General features: G+C 35.6%; 1 protein-coding gene across 1 annotated transcript in view; it reads right to left on the reverse strand.

Moving 5' to 3' along the window:
* Positions 1-8,484: 8,484 nt before the first annotated feature.
* The window catches only part of DHX15 (DEAH-box helicase 15), a 53,940-nt gene continuing 38,399 nt past the window's right edge, over positions 8,485-24,025 (reverse strand). The window contains exons 7-14 of the mRNA XM_005897080.2: positions 19,839-19,925; positions 18,727-18,876; positions 18,230-18,338; positions 17,525-17,716; positions 14,449-14,571; positions 12,841-13,031; positions 10,251-10,420; positions 8,485-9,053 (exon numbers count right to left, since the gene is read on the reverse strand). Coding sequence (XP_005897142.1) covers positions 8,936-9,053; positions 10,251-10,420; positions 12,841-13,031; positions 14,449-14,571; positions 17,525-17,716; positions 18,230-18,338; positions 18,727-18,876; positions 19,839-19,925 — 1,140 coding nt within the window. The 3' untranslated portion in view covers positions 8,485-8,935. The remainder of the gene's footprint in view (positions 9,054-10,250; positions 10,421-12,840; positions 13,032-14,448; positions 14,572-17,524; positions 17,717-18,229; positions 18,339-18,726; positions 18,877-19,838; positions 19,926-24,025) is intronic.

The raw sequence follows: 24,025 nt of genomic DNA on the forward strand, positions 1-24,025 counted from the left end.
AGTCAAGAGTCAAATTCTTGTTTTGAATTTTCAAGTGCTACATGACTGCTAAGGTTAAAACTCCTCTTTCAAAAATCGAAAAGGTTGAATCATCAGAGGATAAAACCCATCACTACTGCAAACCAAAGTGGATTTTCAACGTGGTAGAAAATCTGAATTCACAAAGCATGCAAAAATTAGCTCAAATAGCTGCAGACTGCCTCTATGAGCATTCTGGTAAATGCCGAGTAGTTTTAAGTGTTTATTGTTTATGCTGCAGAAAGCAATGAGGCTGGAAGCATGAATGTATCTGCCTAGAAACTAGAATAGAATCTTCATTCAACAGGGAGTCTCCTCCAAGTAAAAATAACACAACTAAAAAATTACAAATTGTTATCAAAAGGTTTAATTGTTTTTTCACAGGATTCTTTTTCTTTGGCCGGCGGGGGAAGGGGAACGACAGGTAACACAGGAGTTTAAATCACCAACTATCAATCATGTATTTGCAAAATTTTCAATATTTTAGTCACCAGATTTACATACATTTGTAAGCAGTGTTTCTCCACATACACATACAGTGAAAGACACTGTCCAAATAACTTTTGATGTAAAGTGGAACTTAGAAAAATCACTTAAGAAATCAAATCTTTTATAATAGAAATACTTTAAGCACAGCATTCATACCTTTGACAGTAGATTCTAAATGCTTATCTAAACAGAAGCAATGCAATTAAGCTGCCTTCACTCAAAATGGTGTCAGAAGGCAACTAGCCTATTTACTAGCCACTGATAAGTTATGACAACACTATTTCATAGCCTGTCACTGTAATTCTTAACCCCTATCCCCAACCCCGCACTAGGATTCAAGGTATCCTCATCACGTAGGACTTATCTCAAAAGTCTTAGTTCAGAACAGTAAAATAAATAAATAAAGATTGCAATGACACATTTAGAAACTACATAAGGACTTGGAAGTAAAAAAGGAGACAGGGAGAATTGAGGAACTGTCACTTACCTGTTTTTTAAGTTTTCTATTTGTAAATAAATAGCAAAACTAAACTTAAAACCCTAACTGAAAAAATAAATCTAGCAGACTTAAGAGGGTCTGTGGGAAGCCCAATGGCCCTGGAAAACTTTTAGACCACTACAAGGTCTCTGTTCAGCTATACTGTTCAGACATAATTTAATAACACATATGAACACAGTGATAAAACTTGTATTTACTAATAAGATGAATTTGGTGAAAGACACAGTATTCCCTTTCGCAATTAAGTTTTGAAAAGATGATTCTTTAAATATAAGACATATACAAAAGCTATGAGTATTAATTTTAATACAAAATAAACTAATTTCCTTACTTATACATTTAAATATTATTTTCCTCTCCTCCCTTATGGGACTGGGGGGAAATGCTACAGAAGAAAAACTGGTTTCTGCCTAACAGTTCAAAAAGTCTTCTTTAAGTCTAAACACCTGTCTCCTACTTGCCTGGCTGTGCCTAAACCCTGTCAAGAGACTAAAAAAAGGAAGATCAAAACAAATAAGGCCTTTCTCTGGACATTTCAACTGCATTTGTTCACAGTGCACGACATCCTCAAGTTCTCTTGTAGACAAATACATTGGTCATTTATTTGTAATCAGATACTGACTTCAGCAGATGACAGCACAGGATCGGAAACACTACATGGACGCTGCATTATTAAATATAATGTGGATTGTCCATGAAAAGTTTGTGATTCCTTTCAAAACATTCAATGCATTCTTTCAGGCTACTTGCCTGCAAACATCCTCTGGCATATAAGAAGAGAACATTCATGTTACTTACATCTTCTTGTTATAGTCACAGTAGTATCAATGTTTACACAGGGGAATCTCCTTCCAGGTGATTTTAAGAATCCTAAGAGTCAGGAACTAAGCAAGACAGACCTCTGGAAGGTGATCACAATAAATATTTCAGAGTTCAAGTAAAGAATGGAGCTTTACTCAGGACCCACAAAATATCCAATTATAGTTGTATTAACAGCAATGGAATAGGAAAAGCTGCTCCTTACAGGCATTTCATTTAGTTAACCCAACCCTTTGGCCAAGTATTATAACCAGTTCTCCCCTGAAAAATGGGCAACAGTTCAGGTTAAGTCACATCCAGTTATTTCAAACCCAATCAGCTCATTGCACCATATTCCCCAGCCCAAATTCCTTGGACAACTGGATTTCTAGCCTGGTGATTAAAAAAGGAGAAGGCAGTCTATAAGTTCCCCCACCACCAGTGAGGAAGGAACAATGCAAACATGAGAAAGCCACAGCGATCAGATTTTTAAAATATCTGCTGATACCTTACTGCATATCAGGCCTAGTGTTAGGTACCAGGGACAGTGACATGTGACAAGGAACTTGACCTTAAGGAACTCACAGTACATCAGAGAAAAACAGCCTTAAAATACTCGAAACTCCAAGGAGAGAAATGGGAAAGACAATCATCATAATGGCTCCAAAAGATGGGGAAAAGCAGTTTGCTGTGAATATGTAGGAGGGAATATGATTCACTTTGGTTTGGAAATAATTCTTAATTCAAAAAACTCTCTCATTCAACAATGACTAACAGAGGCCAGGTGGGGTGTGCAAATGACAGAAAATGTGTTTTCCTACAGGGAACAGCCACAACCCCATTGCAGATTACTGAGTGCCAGGCTAAACCTCAGGTGGGCCTGTCCTTGCCTCACTTCAGAATATTTTGAAAAACCTTTCTGAACAATGGCTCTAGCTGGTTTCAAATACTAGAAGGTCACACAAAACAGACGAGCAGGCGAAAATCTGGCTCTTTTGGCTACCAGTTCGCAGTCTTTACCTTAAATGTATGTAAACTGGTGAATCCAACAACTTTGTAGATTCCCAAATCTACCTGTAACTGCACTATGCAAGCTGTTTTATTTCTTCGTCTCTCACTCCCCAGCTCTTTGATCAAATGTTCTGTACTTGCAATCTTTGCCATTTCTCTCTTTAGGTAGCAACTGGGATCTCAATAAAACGACCTGAATGAAGCTGAGATCCAGTTGGCACACCAAGCCATTTCATTCACTTGTACCCTAAACCAGCTTTTTGGGGGATACGGGGGTATACCACATGGTATTTGAGATCTTCGTTCCACAAGGGCTCAAATTGAAGCCCCATGCAGTGGGAGCACAGTCTTAACACAGTGGAAGCTCGGTCAGGGAAGTCCCTCAACCAGCTCATTACCTTATCTTGTGCTCTTTCACTCTTCTTCTTCTGCTTGGGTTCAATCTTCTTACTTGGATTATATTATTTTCTAAGTGGTTTCAGTGTCTCCCACCACTTCCAATCTATCCTCTATAATGAACTTGGATCCACTTTTAACCTAGCCTTCAAAGCCCTCCCAACCTAAATTCATAGATAGACTCATCTGTCCTCACACTATAGTATAGACATCATGCTCCAGTCAAGACGGAATACTCACTGTTCCCTTCTTAATACACCGTCGAAGCTGGCCCTGAATGCCAAGAACACAAATCATGAAAAGAAGAAAAGAAGAGGATAAATGGCAGGGGGTGTGTGTGTGGGGGGGGGGAGGTGTGTGTGTGTGTGTGTGTGTGTGTGTGTGTGTGTGTGTGACAATATTTACAAGTTCTGCTGATTTTCAAAAGAAACTCTTAACATAAGAGAATGGAAAACATGTAAATTATATACCTCATCAAGAACTTGGATCCAGAATACGTAAAAAACTCAAACTCAACAATAAATTTAGTTATAAAAAGAACTAATGATGTAACCAATCATTTCACCAGATACAAAAGGCAAACGTGTGTGTGCTCAGTTGCATCTCACTCTCTGTGACCCCACGGATTGTTGCTCACCACGCTCCTCTGTCCATGCCAATTTTCCAGGCAAGAATACTGTTTATCATTCTTACTCCAGGGGATAGTCTCGACCCAAGGATTGCATTTGCGTCTCCTGCGCTGGCAGGTGGATCTTTACCATTGTACCACCTGGGGAGACCCATGAATGGCAAAAAGGCATGTAGAAAGATACTCCACTTCTCCAAAGACTGGTTGCTAGTGGAATGCAAATGGAAACCACAAACAGGGATTACATACCCACCTAAATGGCTAAAATTTAAAATAAAAATGGGTAATTACAAAACACAAGAATGCAGAACAACACATGTTGATGGTAGGATAGCAAAATAGCATAAGCACTTTGAAAAACTGCTTAGCAGTTTCTCATAAAATTAACCATGCACTTACCATACAACCTAGCAATGTTTCCTAGGTAAAGCTTTCCCCTGTGGCACTAGTGGTGAAGAACCCACCTGCCAATGCAGGAGACCTGAGACACAGGTTTGATCCCTGGGTTGGGAAGATCCCCTGAAGGAGGGCATGGCAAACCCACTCCAGTATTCTTGCCTGGAGAATCTCCATGGAGAGATGAGCCTGGTGGGCTACAGTTCATGGGCTCGCAAAGAGTTGGACATGACTGAAGCAACTCAGCACACACACACACACACAGCCATACAAATACCTATTTGCAAACAGCTTTACTCACAATACAAAGGCTGGAAATAACCCAACATTCCAGCAACAGGTGAATGCATAAACAAGTATGATACATACATAAGGGACTACTGAATATACTAATATACGCAACATGGATGAACCTTAAGAACATTATGCCCAATGAAGGAGAGTGTTAATGTTGTATACCACTCTTTGCGACCCCATGGACTTGTAGCCTGCCAGGCTCCAAAACGGCAACCAGTTTATGACCTTCTGGAAGAGGCTAATAAACTAAAAGGACAGAAAGTCTGTTGGTTTGCAAAACTCTTGGGGAGTTGAGTAAGGGGATTAGTGAACAAAGGGACAGGGGGAACACGTTCGGAGTGATCAAAGTGTCATTGATTGTGGTGATGGTTATACAACTGCATAGAGTTGTTAAGCTTCATCAAACTACAGCTAAAAAAGAAAACTTACTGTATGTAAATCTGTCTACGAAATACTCAGTGCCTGTTGAAATCCTACTATTTGTCTGACACACAACGAAATGTCCACCACAAAGTTTTGATTATTAACTCCAAAGTTATGATTGGCTTCCTAGAAGCCAGCTTTGAGCAGGAAAAAAAAAAAAAATCTAAAACTTCTAAAAGGGAGATTTAGCATATAAATTTGAATTTCCAGCTTGATTTAAAATATCATTAAGGCACTGTCCAAGACAAAGCCAGGGATGTGAGCTTATTTATCCCAGGCCTTCACCACTTCCAGTGACTCACACTTAACCATTTAACTTACTGGGCTGCTTATTTACCTCTCTTTCCTCAATACTCAACTAATCCTTTAACCATCTTTTCTTTCTGATACCTATTAGCTCTTTCATCTTTACCATATTCATTATACCTTGCTTTTATATTACAGATCTTTGAACACATTTTTAAAACTCCAACCAAACCATTATTTGAGACATTTGAATTACCAATCTATTTTTATAGACTCACACAATACCTTCCAGAGTTGGTACTTAACAAAATGAACATGATCAGTATTACTAAGCAATTAATATAGAAATTCTCTGAAGGAATACCACAAAAATGTCTATTACGGAGAAATGTTAAAAAAAAAAGTTATAAATGTAGTCTTCCCATTTTTATCATGAATTCTCAATCTGGTTCCACTTACTACAGTCTATTTTTAATTATAAATAAAGACTCCACACACACAAAAAACCCAGCATCTTTTCAAACAGAATAAAATAGGCCCACACATTAAAAGGATGCAAGAAACTTGCCAAATACAAGTAACTCCCAGATTTGGGTTAAACTTAGCATATGACTGATAGCAGTATTTAAGAAGCAATTTTTAAAATGTCTAACCTTAAAAGGTTATTTAATGGGCTATAAATGCATTTAATGTGGGGTGAGGTCTCCAAATATTAACATTGTGAATCCTGAGCCACATCCAAAACTATCATGTAATAACTAGACACCGTAAATTTATAGTGAGATTCACAGAAGCTAGAAGGTAATGGTTGCATGAAAGGGTAACAATTTTAAGTTGCATTAACAGAAGCAATGGCATGTCTGGTACCCTGGAAAATACAGATTCCATTACACTCTGCCCAGTTTAGACCATAGTACTGACTATAATCCAGAAAACACCTATCAGAAGTTAAGCAGGAATGTTCAAAGCTGTTCAAAGATGGCAGCTCAGGGGAAACAGACTATTCAGCCAAATAATAAAGATGACAGTTAACTCAAATAACTAAATGGCATCATGCAGAACAGCCAGACATATTTAACTTTACTCTGCTGCTGCTGCTAAGTCGCTTCAGGCGTGTCCGACTCTGTGCGACCCCATAGACAGCAGCCCACCAGGCTCCCCAGTCCCTGGGATTCTCCAGGCAAGAACACTGGAGTGGGTTGCCATTTCCTTCTCCAATGCATGAAAGTGAAAGGTGAAAGTGAAGACGCTCAGTCGTTTCCGACTCTTAGCGACCCCATGGACTGTAGCCTACCAGGCTCCTCTGTCCATGGGATTTTCCAGGCAAGAGTACTGGAGTGGGGTGCCAAACTTTACTCTAGAAGAATTAAAAAGTTACAAAGAAACAGTATTCAGCTCAGCATTTCAAACACAACTATTAAGATGTCTTCTAAAGTAATGGTGTCTCTAAAGTATCTGAGCAGAAGGGATGACCGTTAAAATTATTGAGAAGAGAAGTGAAATTGTTTGCAGGTACCATACAAATCTAAAAATCCTAGGACTAAATCATATAGCTTTTATTTTGGGGGATTCTAGCTAAATGGATTGATTACAGGGTTATGTTTATTTTATCCTGTCCTATACCCAAGCTGTCTTAATTCCCTCACCATTTACAAGCAAAGGCTCCATTTGCTGCTGGTCTTGCTTCCTTATGCTACACAGTCTGCACTGTATCTAGGGGTTCTGAATCCATTGTTGGCTGAATCCAGGGATGTGGGACCTGGGTTAACAGAGGGCCAACTGTATCATGCCATTTAATACAAGGGACTTGAGCAACCATGGATTTTGGTATCCACAAGGGGCCCTAGAACCAATCCCTCGCAGATACTGAGAACTATATTCACAACAAAAAATAGTTCTATTTTACTATTTTGAGAGATAAGGAGATCTCTTAAGAAATCTTCAAAAAAGATTTTTCTGAATATTATGGGGGGAATTTTAATCTTTTGGTAGGCATGACAATAAAGAATAAAAACTCAGTTTGCTCTAATGATTCCATGTAGCCACTACCAACACATATTCACCACTTACACGATACAAAGAATACGAGCCATTCCTAGAAACTCTGCCAAATAAATAACCAACACTGTTCTACACATTGCTCTATAACTTGTCTCTGTAAGAAAACATAATGGTCAAACTCCAGATTTTAAAAAGCACAAGGTTAAACAGTACATATACTAGAAACCTATCTATTATAAAATCAGATAGATTTATAAAGATATGCAACTGATTCACCAACTGTATACTGTGGTATAATTTGATTAACAGACAACGTAAGCATATAATGTTGCCAACAGTTAAACCCAGGAAAAATTTAAACAAATTTAAACAAAACCTAAAATATTATTTCAGCACATAGATTACTCCATAGGAACAAAACTAGGCACTTAATAGAAATATCCCAGTAGTGTGAAAAACTCTTAACTTTCCCAGTTAATTCCCTTAAACCATACTAGATATATGCCTCAAAGTAGTATTTAAATTCCAACTATGTACACCTACAATTTACTTTAACATTTAATATTTGTTGAGTAGGAAAAGTAGAAGAGGTGAGTCCGGGCATTAATGAGTACAGTATGCATGCTTTAAGTATAAGGAACTGATTTACTAGGGACCCTTTGATAGGACTCACCCTGAAGAATACACCTGACCCTAAAGATGGTCACACCTACCCTCTGATGGGTCATTTGTAGATAAAATAGTCTATGCCTGTCACAGGGAAGGAAATTCACATTTTAACACACTATACTAATGACTTTGTACACTGCACAAAACATCCAACATTAAGAATTCAAAAAACTGACCAAGATCTACAGTATCACTTCCTATTGTCTATTTAATACAAACATTTGTTTCAGTGACTAGAGTACATAGAATGTCTAAGTAAAACAAAAAGATCTGCTAAAAATTTGGTAACAAAATAAATAATCAGTCTTATAGAATGAACTTTATGATGAAAACTATCATTACTCTGTCTTTGGGGATCCAATTCTGAGTTAAAAATGACATACTTCATCCCACTAGATCATATCCTAACTAGCCTAACAAAGTGCTACAGTATGTTCTTTAAAACATACCACTTTAAAGACTACGTTCAAGAGCAGCCCCTGTGGAAAGATGCTGAATATGGAGTCATAGTATGCTTACAATTTAAGGAAACAAAAAAAAAAAAGCCCCACACTTGGGAAGAAAAGAAGCCATACTTAGACTAGAACAAAAATATTAAAGTGCTGTGGCCGAAATTAGTATAAATAGACTTTATTGAAGTCAGTGCCTCTGTACCGAGACAGAAGATTGTGTCTACATAAGCACAAGTTGTAACATTTCACAACTTCTAAAAGGAATGTCAACAATTACAACGATCATGCATACCATGGTCGATAATCACATTTTAGAAGCATTTTCAACCATTTCTAAAGAAATGCTTATAACATTGTTATATATAGAACTACTTTCAATAAACTGCAAAACATTGATCGACTTTTCCAGTATGAGCTACAGTGTCAACACAAAAGGGAGGCATAAATGTTTAATTTATGAAATCAGAATGGAATATTTACTGTAAAGAAAAATTAAAAAGCTTTCAAATAAAGGCCATTATTGAACCAACATGAAGAGCACAACTTGAACTTTTCAGTTCGTTCATCTTTTAAAGCTGTCCTCTGAATAATTTCAGTTCTAAGCATTGAATTTCAGTACTGTGAATATTCCTTGGATTGCAGTTTGGCAATGATGCGGTCCAACTGTCTCTTTGCTTCACACTGTGGGAAATTGCTCATGTCATAATATTGAGGGGCAATTTTCACCAACCTGTCCAGAAGGAGGGGAAAAATCACCAAATTAACAATTAGAGTACTGGAGCTTCAGATAGGATAGGCATTATTCATTAATACACTGATAAATGCAAACCTATAATCCAAGCCAATGTTAAAATTACAAATGCCTAATCCTTATAAACACCACTTTTAGAAATGTGCACTTCTCAGTAAGCTGCAGATTTTCTGATGGTGGACTTTTCATAAACTTGAAAAACAAAACAAAAAACCACTCAAGATAAATTCTTGTAAAAAAAAAATACCCCTTTCTTTTACACAGACAGTAACATAAGGTCATAAGTTTCTTCACTCTGGAACACTATTTTGATCTACCTCTTTAAAGTTACAATATTACAAGTTCCATACAAGAAACACCCTGATATTCAAATGACTGGATCTTCTCATTTTCTAAGTTTTAATAACCATAAATGTAAGTCTATACCCCAAAGAATACACCTGACTGAATCTTTTTAAACATTTAGCCATATAATTTTTTTCTCAACAAAGCATTTAAGATAAAATGGTAATGCCCTACACAATTTAAGTGTCAAAAGTCACAAATCAGTGGAGGAAAGAAGCCCCAAAATATATAGCAAGTGACATCAACTAAAGTAAGTGCTTTCAGTCCCACCATTCTTGACTGACATTTTCTATCTTAAGTTACAGAATAGATTCTGCCCCCTAAAAAAAAGTCACAAAGGGGGACTGCAGTGGGTGGGTAATTTTGCTTAAAGTCAGTCAGTTCTGATCACATTTTGTGATCAAATATGCAATGGTACAAAAAGAGGTGCAGTTTTTAATGCCTGCTTTGCTTTTAGAGCACCAACATACAAATAAACAATCATTGAGAGCTGAAATACAAAGACTGATTGACTACTGGAACCTGGAGACCAAGTTAATCACAACAGCAAGAGAATGGCTTCAAAGATACTTCTCATGTTAGTCAAGTATAACTTTGTCTCCAAATTGCCCATGCCCATACTAACAATTCTACCATCCTCTTCACAAAGCAATTATTCTTAAGAGATAATCACACCATTTTGTGCCCCAAATCTATACACAGGAGTATACACCCTAGCTGGGGAACATCCGAGTTCCCCTGAGTGAATAGAAGAACAAGACAAGACTTTTCAGATTCCATTCTGAGCAAAATGGTAACGAAAACTTTTAGAATTAAAGACACAAAGCTTACCATTCGGGCTTGATGTCTGTACACGTCCGGATGTAATTCTTTGTTGTAAGAACAAACTCATTATAAAGCACCCATTCAGGCTTGTGGTCAAGAACAGTAGAGGGATGCAACTGAACCACTTGGTTATCTTTCACAGTTAAGTAATGCCCTGTTCGTTCTAAATGTGCCACCTGAAACCGAAACCCAGTAAATTAATACAATGCTTCTGATGTGCTATACAAAAGTGATATAAAGCCTATATATCTATACCTATATAATCAGGGAAAGGCAAGCCTCACCTGTTGCTTTTAATCTGATGGCTAGACTTATTTACCACTGCCCAATAAAAGCAGCAATCAGCAAACTACAGCAGGCTAAATCCAACTCACTGCCTACATCTTTAAAGCTTCTTAGCCAAGAACAGTTTATACACCTTTAAATGACTGGGGAAAAATAACAAAAGAGAAACACTTGGTGATGCTGGAGTGAAAATCACATGAAATTCAAAATGGTAAGTAAAGTTTTTTGAAACAAAGTATGCCCATTTGTCCAAGGTTGCTTTTGTACACAAGAGGAAGCAGAGTTGAATGGTTTCAATAAGGGACCTAAATCTGGTCCCATCACTTCATGGGAAATAGATGGGGAAACAGTGTCAGACTTCTTTGGGCTCCAAAATCACTGCAGATGGTGATTTGCAGCCATGAAATTAAAAGACGCTTACTCCTTGGAAGAAAGTTATGACCAACCTAGATAGCATATTCAAAAGCAGAGACATTACTTTGCCAACAAAGGTCCGTCTAGGCAAGGCTATGGTTTTTCCAGTGGTCATGTATGGATGTGAGAGTTGGACTGTGAAGAAAGCTGAGCGCCGAAGAATTGATGCTTTTGAACTGTGGTGTTGGAGAAGACTCTTGAGAGTCCCTTGGACTGCAAGGAGATCCAACCAGTCCATTCTAAAGGAGATCGGTCCTGGGTGTTCTTTGGAAGGAATGATGCTAAAGCTGAAACTCCAGGACTTTGGCCACCTCACGCGAAGAGCTGACTCATTGAAAGAGTCGGACAGGACTGAGTGACTGAACTGAACTGAATGAGCCCACAAAGCCTAATATATACTATTTGGTCTTATTGCCTGAGACTGGTTCTTTAATACCAGGTGGGAACTATGTAGCAGATGAACAATTACTAAAAGATGAAAATTCATGTTTAAGATAGAAAAATAGAGCAAAAGTAACCCACAATGAGAGATTTAATAAGAAAAGGAATTGGAGGGTGGGGAGAGGAGAGAGGAGATGCATGGGTTTCTTGTCCTATATTTCTATCTATAATCAAATATATCAATTGGATCAATATCATCTAACAATTAACAAGTATCAAAGCAGATGACAACATGCCCTTTCCAATTCTAGAACTCTAGTAACAAAGAGCATGTATGAAGAACAGAAATGAGCAATTCATAATTATTAACATATAGTAGAAAATAAACTCAATTTCAATCAATAAATATTTACTAAGCACCTACTAGGTGCCAGGCACTACACTTAGAAAGTCCCATTTCTAATGGACTTTAGCTTTAAGAGAGAATTAGAAATCCATAATGCTTGGGTAATAGTGAAAATCCTAACTCTGATGAGCACTGAAACTTCAGAATAAGATGCCACAATAAACATTGTTATTCCGATCTCAAACACAGACAGGCACCGATCTCCTTTCATTCTGCCTCCATGCACTTAATGGCCACTCTATGTATTGGGCTCATTTGGCCTTAAGGCAGGCGACATCTTACTTATTATACATAGCCAAAGGAGAGCATCAAAGAACAAGTGGGATATTTAAAAGATAACTAAAATCAATCTCATCTCAAATAAGGGACTGACGTGTTTTCATTTTTTCACCACAAACACTTTCATTTTGAAAAACCTAATTGGCTTCATGTCCCTTAAACTATAAGAATTACCAGATAAGTTTTAACTTCAGCCTCCAATATAAAACACTTAAAACCAAAAGAAACATTTAAAAATTATTTTTCATCTTAAATCATTATTCCATAGCTGACTTTCCTAGCACCCACGTGTCTTATTATAAATACCAAAGATCGCGCTACAGGATTGTGCATAAAACAGTTGCTTATTTGAATTTAAGGGTGATTAGCTTCCACAAAGAGAACAAAGTGAATTGTACTTCTGGATCCATCCAGAAAACTGCTTCCTTTCAGCATTCCAGTACAATTATACATCTCCAATTAAGATCAAGATTCAAAGAAATTCTTTGATACATTTATCCAAAGTCAAAATTTGCATTGAAGAAATAACTAATAAAACTCACCTGAAAATAGTCAATATATCTATTTAGTATAAAAAGACTCCATTATTTAAAAAGTGCTTGTAAAGTTGATTTCTACATAACTGGATCCCTAACTATGCCATTTGGTAAACTTAAGACATGTAAAAACTTCTCAGTATATTAGTTCATTCAAGAATCTGGACAAAAAATTAAAGATTATTTATAGGCATTCTTTAACTGAATTTTGTGTTTAAGTGGAATCCAAGCACTGCTTATAGAAAACAAATATTAAGTAAGCATTTAATTATGTACTCCTATACAGTCCACATACCTGCATAAAATACCCAGTAACCAAAGCTTTTCTTATATTAATATAATAGTCCCTGCTTGTAAAGTCAGTACTTCGACGAGGCAAATTAAATCTGTCCATAATTCTTGATAGCTGCTGGCGTACATTATCTGCTGACATCAGGGACCTGTAGTTAATGAAGTTGTCATAACACCACTGAACCGACTCATGATCTACAAAGTTGGAAAGAGGGAAATTAAGAGGGGACATGAATCATCCAAATAGGTGTATTATCTAATTAAAAAATAAAATCCATATAAATAGCAAGCTAAATCAACAAGGGAACTAAATCACATCATTTTTATAAATTAATCATAGTCTTAATCAACTTTACTAAAAATCTGGAGTCAAAATTAAAAACAGCACTAAGGTTTTTGGCTACTGAATGACAAAACAATGATTTTGGAAAAACTATTTTTAAGTTATTTTACCCATGAAAATCTACCTGGCTGTTTTCAATAGATAGTCTTAACAGGGGAAGATTCAGAGAATCTGGAAAAATGCCACGTCTTTCTCATTTTCAAAGAAAAACAGGCTTAGATTAAGACTATCAAATACAACTTAAAAGTTATAAAAATGAACCTCAAGAGACTATTGTCACATTTTCCTCTCATTTAATTTTTATAAATAGGGCATTCTTCATTATCACTGTTTCCTTGTTTTCAAATAATTGGAAAATGTTTTTTCATGTTGTTAAATACTCTCTGAAAATATGATATAAAGCTAGAAGAATATGTCATCATGTAGCGATAGCATCACACTGAACCATCTTTCTATTGGTGGGCATCTAGGTATTTTTCATTTTTCTTTACTATCATAAATAACTGTGAGATAAAAAACTTGAATCGTATCTCTGTCCAAAGAATACTAAAAGAAAATTTCACAGATTATCTATAAGTCAAATCATATGAATTTGATAAGGGTCTTGGTAATATCAAATCTACTGCTCTTCATAAAGATAACATGTATTTCTATTCCCACCTCTGGTGTTAAGACTGCTGCACTGCACTAGACCCACTCCTACACAGCTAAAGACTATTTTTCTTTAGCCTTTGCCAATTTTATAGGTGAAGAAATGGTACCTCTCAAATAATAATGCACATTTACTGAACTGCAAGTAATGCTGAATAGCCCCCCACTTGAGTTTATGAACCACTTACCACATGGTCATTGACATTTGTAGCCTATTTCCCTATTTCGTTAGTTTACTTTTACATAAGAGCTATTTATTAGGAAAAATATTAGTAATAATTCTGTAAGTAATACAAAACTATTCAAATAAAAGGCAAAGTTTTTAAAAAAACTATCAAAAGCTGTATGTTTGTGGTAAATTTTATACCAGCATTTCATTTTTACTGCTCTGTATTTTCCAGCTTTCTAGTGCTTTCCTCCTGATTATAAAAATAAACAACTTTGGAAAAGATGGGCAATTTTTATTTTAAATGCTAGTCAGGAGTTTTTTCTCAAGTACCTCTGGGTTTCTAATGTAAAGTTGTCACAGATAATAAATGAAAGGGAGATGAAGAAATACCTTATATGCTGCAAGTGACGTTTAGACAAAAGATTGCCTTCAATCTAATTTATACTTACTTTGTTTAAAAGCATGGTAGACATTCAGCAGTGTCAGATGATCTCCATCTATGTGGGCAAATCTCATCTTGGCCTCATCTGCAGCTTTCTTGGCCTCCGTGGGACGAACAAAACACTGTGGGACTAAACAAGGTTGGTATGGGCCCAACACAAACGCCCATATCGATGAGTCACGCATTCACAGACAGAGGAACAAGGCCTAGCTAGGTCAGTTCACAGAGCATAGGGCAGGGCAGGATGGCCTCCAACTGCATCTTGGACTGTTTACTACCTTGTTTGGTACATCAACACCTAACCACATCTGTAAGACAAGAGGGTTTCAAAGCTACAGAGTACCTGATTATTTTTAACTAAATCTAAAAGTAGGCATCAAAAACAGCTATTCTGAAGGCCATCAAGATACTAAAAGCTCAACTTATTGAAAAAACCAGTGCCGATAGCTCTACCAATAACCAGAATTATGGTGTCAATAGCCTTTTAGCTAAACAAAAATTTTTCAAAAGTTCATCCATTTAATTCGCTGAATTCCCCACTGAAGGACTAAAAACAACTTTCCAACCAGTCTATTGCCACATTTCTATCGTAATTCTTCCCTAGTGCTGTGGCTATTACCAGCTGGTGGGTATCACTATTAGCACTGGTGAGCAGAAGCATATGTAACATAAAAAATATCATGAAATCTTGGGTTTTGATGATAGCAGTAGTGGTGGAAGGTTAAACCGCCTTTGAATTAAGAAAATTCAAAAAGGCTAGGAATATTCAGCCTAGTTTTCCAGCATTTTAAGAAAAAGATTAGCAAATAAAGTCCCAAGTTCTTTTTAAAAATTGATATTTGACTCGAAGTCCTCATATAAAAGCAGAATCCAATATTTTAAACGTTGACAATTAGTCTGAAACAGTCATTATGTCAGGGTCATCAAAATGAACTACAATATTTTTTTAGAGCCTCAATTTTAAATCACATAAAACTTGAAGTTGTTACAAAGTATGTTCTACATTTTTTCAAATACAACTTTCCTTAATTCACTTTAGCAATTCCACAGTTATAAAAGCAGTATGAAAAATACTTAACAGCTTGGGACTTTGTCAACACATTTTTAAAGCTCTTAAAACCTTGTCAATTAAAAAATTATATATCATCAGTTCAGATAAAAGATAATAGGAATAATCAACAAGATCAAATACAGTATCAAATTACTCTTTGCCATCCATACAGTTCCCCCTTTAAAATGATTCCAAAGAAGCCAAATAGAAACAATGACACATGATCACAGTAAATATTAAGTCTTGCTTAATGTAACTGAAGCAAGGTAACAAGATATAAATACAGAAATCTCATAGCTGTGAACGTTAATGTGAACTAGCTACCAGAGTTAAATAATTGGGTTTAAGAAGCACTCAATTAAGGCCCCTGATTTTTTACTATTTATATCAGGACCCCCAAACTCCAGAAACTCCTTAAATGGTAAACAAAGCATTACAAACTAAGTAAACTGTTTTAGTTGCATGACTTCTTCTTAATCCTTTAACATTCCTCCCGCTAACAAATGCCTTGCTTAATAACTAATGTACAAAAATGTTCACTCTCTTGATGTGATAAAGACAACCAGTTATCCCCATGCTTTGCAGAACCACCACAAGTAAGAGATGTAGATGGGAGATCTCAACTGCATCATAATGACCAATTTTTTAAAGGGCTAGCTAGTTTTCTAAATTCGAACAATGCTAACTCTATAGTATTCCCAATAAAAGAGAAGCTAGAAATATAAAAACTAGGTAGGTAACAAACACAGTCTGTTAACTCTTACCCCACACTCTCTCAAGCTAAAATGTTGGGTTAACTACAACCAGGAGAATCTAACAAAAATCACATATATAAGAAAAGGCAGACAACAACCTACCACCACCTCCGCAAGAAACTACAATTTCATTAAAATGATTCAGTACTGCCCTGCCCATCTGCTCTGAGTCTGATCAATCATAACTGCAAAAAAAAAACATTTTCGCTAGTTCTTAAATTAAAAATTCACATCATTAAAACATACATCTAAACTAAGCCAAAAATTTTATATTTAGAAATTTAAAAAATTTCTTCCTTTACTTTCATGTAAGAGTTTGAATTATTTGAGGTATAAATAAGACCAATAAGCCACTCTGTGACTGGAAGTCAATTTTCCCCAGTACTGAAATTAGTATTATAGAGTACTTTGCCAGTCAGTAAAAACTTAATACACTTTCTATTTTTAGCTGTAAGATTCAGTGTACATTTCTACGTTAATATTTCTCTGTTTTGGAAAATCTAAATTCCAAGTTACTATTTGTGAATTAAATGTTATAGCTATTAATAAAAAACAGTAGTATTTGTTCAGCTCAATGTTTCGATTTTTAAAATTAAGCAATTTTACCTATTAAACATATTTCTTTTATCAAGTGTTTCCCTGCCACTGTAAAAGAATTACCATCAGATTAGATTTTAAACCTAAAATTATACATTACTACTTCTATTTATTTGATACTAAGTTTAAAATAATTATTTGACTGCCACTGCAATACAATTTACACATGAAGAAAAAGCTTACTCTTTAAATGATAGCTTGGTTCGTCTCAGGCTCACTTAAATAGTGCCAGCTACTAGAACAACGTTCTTCCTGAACTTTCAGCAATAAACTCCAAAACTGATGGACCTACCAAAGAACTCAGTTATAGTATCTTCAGACTTAAATTCTTTAATTTTTAGGCTATAATGTGAGGCTTGTGGGATGGAACCCACACCCCCTGCAGTGGAAGCACAGATTCTTAAGTACTGGACCACCAGGCAGTCCTGGACCTATTCTTTTCTTACTGATATTTTAATCTGAGCCAATGTTTTTTACTACATTTTATGCACAGTGCTTTACTTTTGTAAACACTATATTATTATGAAGCAATTTTTCAAAATATTTAGCAAACAAAATAAGTCCCTTAAAAACATCTATAAAATTCACTATCATACTAAAAATTAAAAAACAAACCCAAAAGTGAAGTCCACCCAAACTTTGAAGAGCTGGGCTTTTTTTAGTTCCTTTCCCTCTATTACCTGACAACATAGCAGTAATAGATAGGACCTCATTAGAACAGTTGTAGTCACAACTTGCAATAACCATTTTAGCGAGCTGTGGATCTAGAGGAAACTCGGCCATCATGGATCCCAATTCAGTCAGATCTCCATCATCATTTAAAGCAGCCAGATAATTCAAAAGTTCTAGGGCTCTCATCAGAGTTTCAGGAGCTAGGAGGAAAAGGCAATCTATTAAGACAAGCTGCCTTAATAAGCAAAAACGTGACAAAGCACACACTGTTAGAAGCAATCTCATTTTTCATTCTACAGTGGACCAAACGTAAAACTCAAACTGCCATCAAATTCAGTTACAGAGATCTAGCAAACTATGACTCATACAAAGCTGCAAAACTTGCCTGTACGGCAGTTAAACGTCACCTCTTAAGTACAGGAACTGTTAACTCAACAATGTGTTTATCAAATTATTTTGCCTCAAAAAAAAAAAAAAAAAAGATTTTCCCTTTTCATGCCCTGCTAATAACTCCTAAAATAATTTAGTTACCCTGAAAGATAAGGAAAAAAAGAGTATTCGCTATTTTCCCACTCTTTTAGATTTAATGCCAACACACAAAATTCCTCTTGATGTATTGTAAGGGAAAGGTAAAATGTATTCAACGTATATAAGGAATAGGATAGTCAGTTTTGGTTAAAAAGATTGACAAAACATGCTTTGAGAATTTATACCTGGTGGATCCATAAAATCAAAATGCACCAAATCATCAATACCAAGTTTCTTCAACTGTAACACAACTGATCCTAAATTAGAACGCAAAATCTCAGGATAGGTATTATCCTAGAAAAATACAAAAACATTTGTTTTGTTAAATATCCCATAATCTTCTTGCTCCAGGGGGAAAAAACATATCTGTTCTCGTCCTTAGCTATTTCCTTTGGCATTTCTTCTAAACGACTGACTTAAACAGGAGAAAAGTATTTGTGGACTAAAAAGGAATCAGATACTTCCTGTAAACTATAGGGTTTGAAAGGTTACCACTGCTGCCCAATTCAACTTAGAACTATAACAAAGGGTTGTACTGGTAGACTACACCATAAACTTCAGGGAAAACCTGAACAGCTTATAGTGCCAAAAGATAAGATAAAGTAAGTGAAGTAATTTTCTTCTGGTAACAAGTTTAACCTAACCTTCCAAAAACAGAGTAAGGACACAGTAAAACCCTTACCTGCATCTCTGTTTTGTAAGCTTTCTCTGTATAAAGTCGGAAGCACTTTCCAGGTCTGGTTCGTCCTGCTCGACCAGCCCTTTGCTGAGCTGAAGCTTTACTAATGGCTGTCACTAAAAGGGACTCAACTCTGATTCGAGGATTATACACCTATTGGAATGTAAATAACATTACAATTCATCCTCCAGTTAAACACAAAACTGTGATCTAACAAAAGTATCCAAAGCCCAAAGTTAACCCCAAAATAAACAAAGTAGTATTGACGACCAGCATAAATCATGCTGGGGCAGAAATAGAATTCATCATTCCTTAACTTTCTTTCAGGTATTCTGACTCCAGCATTCTAAGACTAAATGAAAAGTCACTTAACACAGAAGTAGCTCTACTCTTCCTAATTTAAAATACTTTCAGTTTTACCTTACTCTTATATGGTGGATAGTGCTGAAGGTTTTTGCCTGAAAAAAAAAACTTGTCAATTTCAACACCCAATGTTCAGTGTGGACACCAAGAAAATATTTTGAACTCAGTCCAGAAGTCAGTTATATGCTGCCAATTTAAAGAATTGTTTTCCATCAAAAACATGAATACTATGTACAACAAATTCTCCCAATTATAAAACATAATCAAATGCAATCAAAGATCTTAGGTAAGAAAACAGTTTTATTTATTAACTGAGTAATCCCTTAATTTGGCTAAAGTGCTTGGGTATTCAGTACTGCTGAACTAGAGGTTAACATAATACTTTTTTTTTCCCCCCAAGTACTATGACTGGTACATAACAGAAACTAATTTAGCTGACTGAGTGACTAATAGGCAGGGATGATAATCCTGTACTTTTTAGTACTCCTTACATGAATATACACTCACATATGAAACACTCAGGATCACCACACAGAAACAAAGAAACCAATGAAAAGAAAAACAGGATTATAAACATGGGCTTAGTATGTGAAAGCCAGCTAGAACCAAAGGCTCAAATCACAGACTTCTGAAAATGAAACACAAACTAGAAAATAATTCTAAAAAGTAAACTTCACTCATGAAACAAATAAGCAATAAGTACTATTAAATGAACACTAATTTATAAAGTACTATAGTACTAAAATATGTACCTTTTGTTTTGCAAATCCAGGATCAATTACAAACACCACACCATCTATTGTCAAAGATGTCTCTGCAATGTTAGTTGACACAACTACCTGTTAAGATATGAACAGTATTTAACTTAAACTACAAGCCAAGTACAATTCAAATAATTAGTCTTTAACTTATACTAAACAATTACAAACCAGTAAATAAACAGGAATTAGGTTTAATCTTTAATAACCAATGCTATATAAAGACAAATTAATATTTAAGAATTCAAAGTTTCATTTAGTTCATCATAGCACCTTTATTTTTCAACAAAAAATCTTCAGGTTATTACTTGACTACATTAGGTTTTAATTATTCAAATAGCAGAACAAAATCAAAAGAAAATAACTGATAAAGCAATAAGTTTGTCTCACAGAGAGTCTCCCTGAGAAAACACTCCTTGGTTAATATTCAAACTGTACAACACGTACATGGTTCAATACTTTCAGGCAACATTTACAAAGGAAAACTATATCACCAAAAGTCAACTAAATATTTTAAATGAAATGGCACATGGTGGTGAAAATCTCAACTTAGAATCCAGTAAGAATTGGTGTATCATCAGAATTGAACATAGATGTTCTGGAAATCTCAGAGGGGGTGTCACAGCATACAAGGAATCTTAAGGAATGATTTGAACTTTTTATTGAAAGTGAATAAGGTTCAAAGTATTTATATACTAACATGATTGTTTTTTCATGTGGGTGTTTTACTGTATTTTAAATATGCTTTAGAAAATTAGGGACCTAAGAATGACATGTCACAATTTTTCTTTTTAAGCAATGGAAAAATGGGATCTTCATTAGTATTTTTCTCAGAGCATCTGATCTGAGGAAGATTACTGCCATTAAGGTGGAGATGCCTGAATATGCAAGCAGTTGACACAGAAGATGAATCAGAGTCTGCTCTTAAAGCTTTTAAAATCTGCAAAGAAAGATTAGAGGTGGAATGGAAGTACAATGACATAAAAAACATGCCATAAGATTTTTAAAGGATTTATTGCCCAAGCAAAGACAAGGAAAACTTACTCAGAAAATGGCATTTAGGAGAGCTGTTGAAGATAAGGTGGGATCAACCCACAAGGGACAAGTGAAGAGCATTGTGGAAGGTTCTGCTTAAACAAGAGCATGTGGATAAGGATGCCCTTAGGCACATTGCCAGGTAATGTTGGAGGTTTAAAAGGCTACTAGAACATCATTAACCGGATGATATTATTATACAATTACTTATATATCTAAAACCAAAATGCTCCCTTTTTGCACTGACCAGCTGAAAAGCATACTAACTAGCAAATGAACAGTAAACTCTAAGTGGTCTGATGCTAATGAAATATATTTTCCAGAACATTTCAAAGACATGAACATTCAATAATTAGAGCTGAAGCAAGCATAAACAAGGTCAGGAGGTAAACTTCAATAAGTATAACCAGAGTTTAATATTCTTCTACAAAGTCAGTGTGTTGCAGTGGAAAGGTAGGTATCAAAGCCAGGAATCAAATCTAGTAGCTAAAAGAGTGGAGCGGTTTTAACACACTCAAACTTCAATTTCCTTTTATAACTCTTGCATACTAGTCAGCTGAGACAGAGCCCTTATAAACTATACAGAATCACAAACCACATGCTTGTTATTATATAAGAGGTCTTGTGGCTTTCTGGAATTCTGGGGTAAAAACTGTAGTTCTTGAAAATGTACATATAAATAGAAGTATAAAACATATTTTGAGGGAAAAATACACTTCATCTATTTCTTCTAGAACAAAATACAGTCAATGTAATAAAAATGTACTGGTGCAAACTCTTTAAATTTAAAAATAATTTTTGTCCATAAAAATTGGTGTTCACATGTTCTCTCTGGGTCTGTGTGACAAACTGTACAACATCTGTAAGGAGGTGTGGATCTGTGATTCCACAGATATTAAGAATCAGGTGATGTTCACACCGACTTCGGCAACCTCTGTGTCTACTGTTGAGTCAACTGCCACCCGAAGTTAAACTCTGAAATCCAAAGTGTTAACAAAGACCTAGAGAAGCACGGCTTTTAGGTTTTTTCTGATTTTTTTAATTAAAAAAATTAATGGGCTAGAAAGCTTTAAGACAATAAAATAATTTCTTGAGTAGGACCTCCCTGCCCCATGAGAAGTGGGTTTTGGGACAAAAAAAGGGAAAAACTCTTAAACTGTACAACTTTGAGCTGCAGATATAATACTCACTAAGGCTAAATAAAACATGCACACATACTCAGCAAAAAAAAACCAACAGACAAATAAATGATACAAGTTATCTAGCTGCCTTGGAACCTTAACAGTGGGGTGAGGCAAGCCCTAAGTATTTTCTAGATGTATTAAGTGGCACATGACCTATGTAGGAAGCGGTCACAACACAAAGTGGTCCTGAATTTGTCAGAGTACATATGCTACAAAGCCTTCTAGACTATAGCTTGGCAATAGTGCTCAAAGAGCCTTAAAGAGTGTTCAAACCTCAACGACAAAGGAATTATTTCAGATAAAGAGCCCAATATATAGAATAAACTCTATGATAAAAAAAATCAAGACAATGCCAATTCTAATCTTTTTATATTAAATGTGTTAAGAATAAACTCTCATGTAGATTTATCTCCTTTCCCCTCAATAATCTGCTTTTTAATGGAATTCACGTTGATTTATTTCAATAATTCCATTTCAAAGTACTTGAGATGCTCTACTTGAATTCTATTTGGACACAATAATGCATTTAGGTTAAAAAGTGTGGGTTTTTAGTCCCTAGGGAACTCGGTGGGGTCTCTAATTCAGTGAGGACATTAGCTTATTTGTTTGTAAATATTCCAGCAGTACCACACTAAGTTATCTTCAGATAGTGGATCATTAAGCCTCTCTTTAAAATTAGAGAGACATCTCCACAAGGGCCATTTCTCTTTTTTATTGAGCAATGTATGCTCTGAGCCATGTTAATTAGTAAACTCTGAGATAAGATACAGAAAAATCAGCTATCTGTATGGACAAAATTAATGAAAATGAAATAAAAATAAACATAGTTGCTGGATTTAATAACACCAAATCTATAAAATAGCAAATATGTCTTAGTCAAAAAAAATGCATAATTTATGAGTAAATGTTAATGCATGTAGAAAGCAACAGAAGCTTTAGCTTAAAGTCAAATACCTGAACAAATATCAACGATGATTAAAAGAGGTAAAGTACCCACCCTCAAAAATTTATGTACTGCATTCTCAACTTTTCTTGACTATTAGAAAGCTTGAAAGTATACCACTGATGCTATGTTAGAGCACCATGCAAAAAGATCTCAATTATTTGTAAAAGGAATGCCAGTTAAGTACCCAATGCCCATAGAAGTTTACCTTTAATATAGCCTACATTTTAAAACTTTAGTTTCAAAGGCTCTTTTGTTAGTTTCATCACTATCAATTAGAAACTATTTTGCATAAATACAATGAGGAGTAAGACAACAAATGAAGTACTACATTACAAAATGTGATCCAATATAATTTAACAGAAGTATGAATCAAATAGTATTTTAAGTAATTGGAAGGAGACCTTAAATCCCTAACTCTTTCTACATAATTTTATTTATTTTTGTGCTTTTGGTCAGTTATCATTTTTTTTTTTTTTACAATGTTGTCTTACTTTCTGCTGTACAGCAAAGTGAATCAGTTATAATATATGCATGCTGTTGCTGCTGCTAGGTCGCTTCAGTCAGGTCCAACTCTGTGTGACCCCACAGACGGCAGCCCACCAGTCTCTCCCATCCCTGGGGTTCTCCAGGCAAGAACACTGGAGTGGGTTGCCATTTCCTTCTCCAATGCATGAAAGTGAAAACTGAAAGTGAAGTCGCTTAGTTGTATCCGACTCGTAGTGACCCCATGAACTGTAGCCTCCCAGGCTCCTCCATCCATAGGATTTTCTAGGCAAGAGTACTGGAGTGGGCTGCCATTGCCTTCTCCATAATATACATATATCCGCTCTTTTTAAGATTCTTTTCCAATACAGGTTATTACAGAGTACTGAGTTCCCTGTGCTATTCAGTAGGACATTATTAGTTACCTATTTTATATATAGTAGTGTGTATATGTCAATCCCAATCTCCCAATCTATCCCTTCCTGTAGTTTTAAATTACTTGTGAATATCAATCAGTGATAGCATTCCTGAAT

Source organism: Bos mutus, chromosome 6 (assembly GCF_027580195.1).
Source record: "Bos mutus isolate GX-2022 chromosome 6, NWIPB_WYAK_1.1, whole genome shotgun sequence".
NCBI classification, from domain to species: Eukaryota; Metazoa; Chordata; class Mammalia; order Artiodactyla; family Bovidae; genus Bos; species Bos mutus.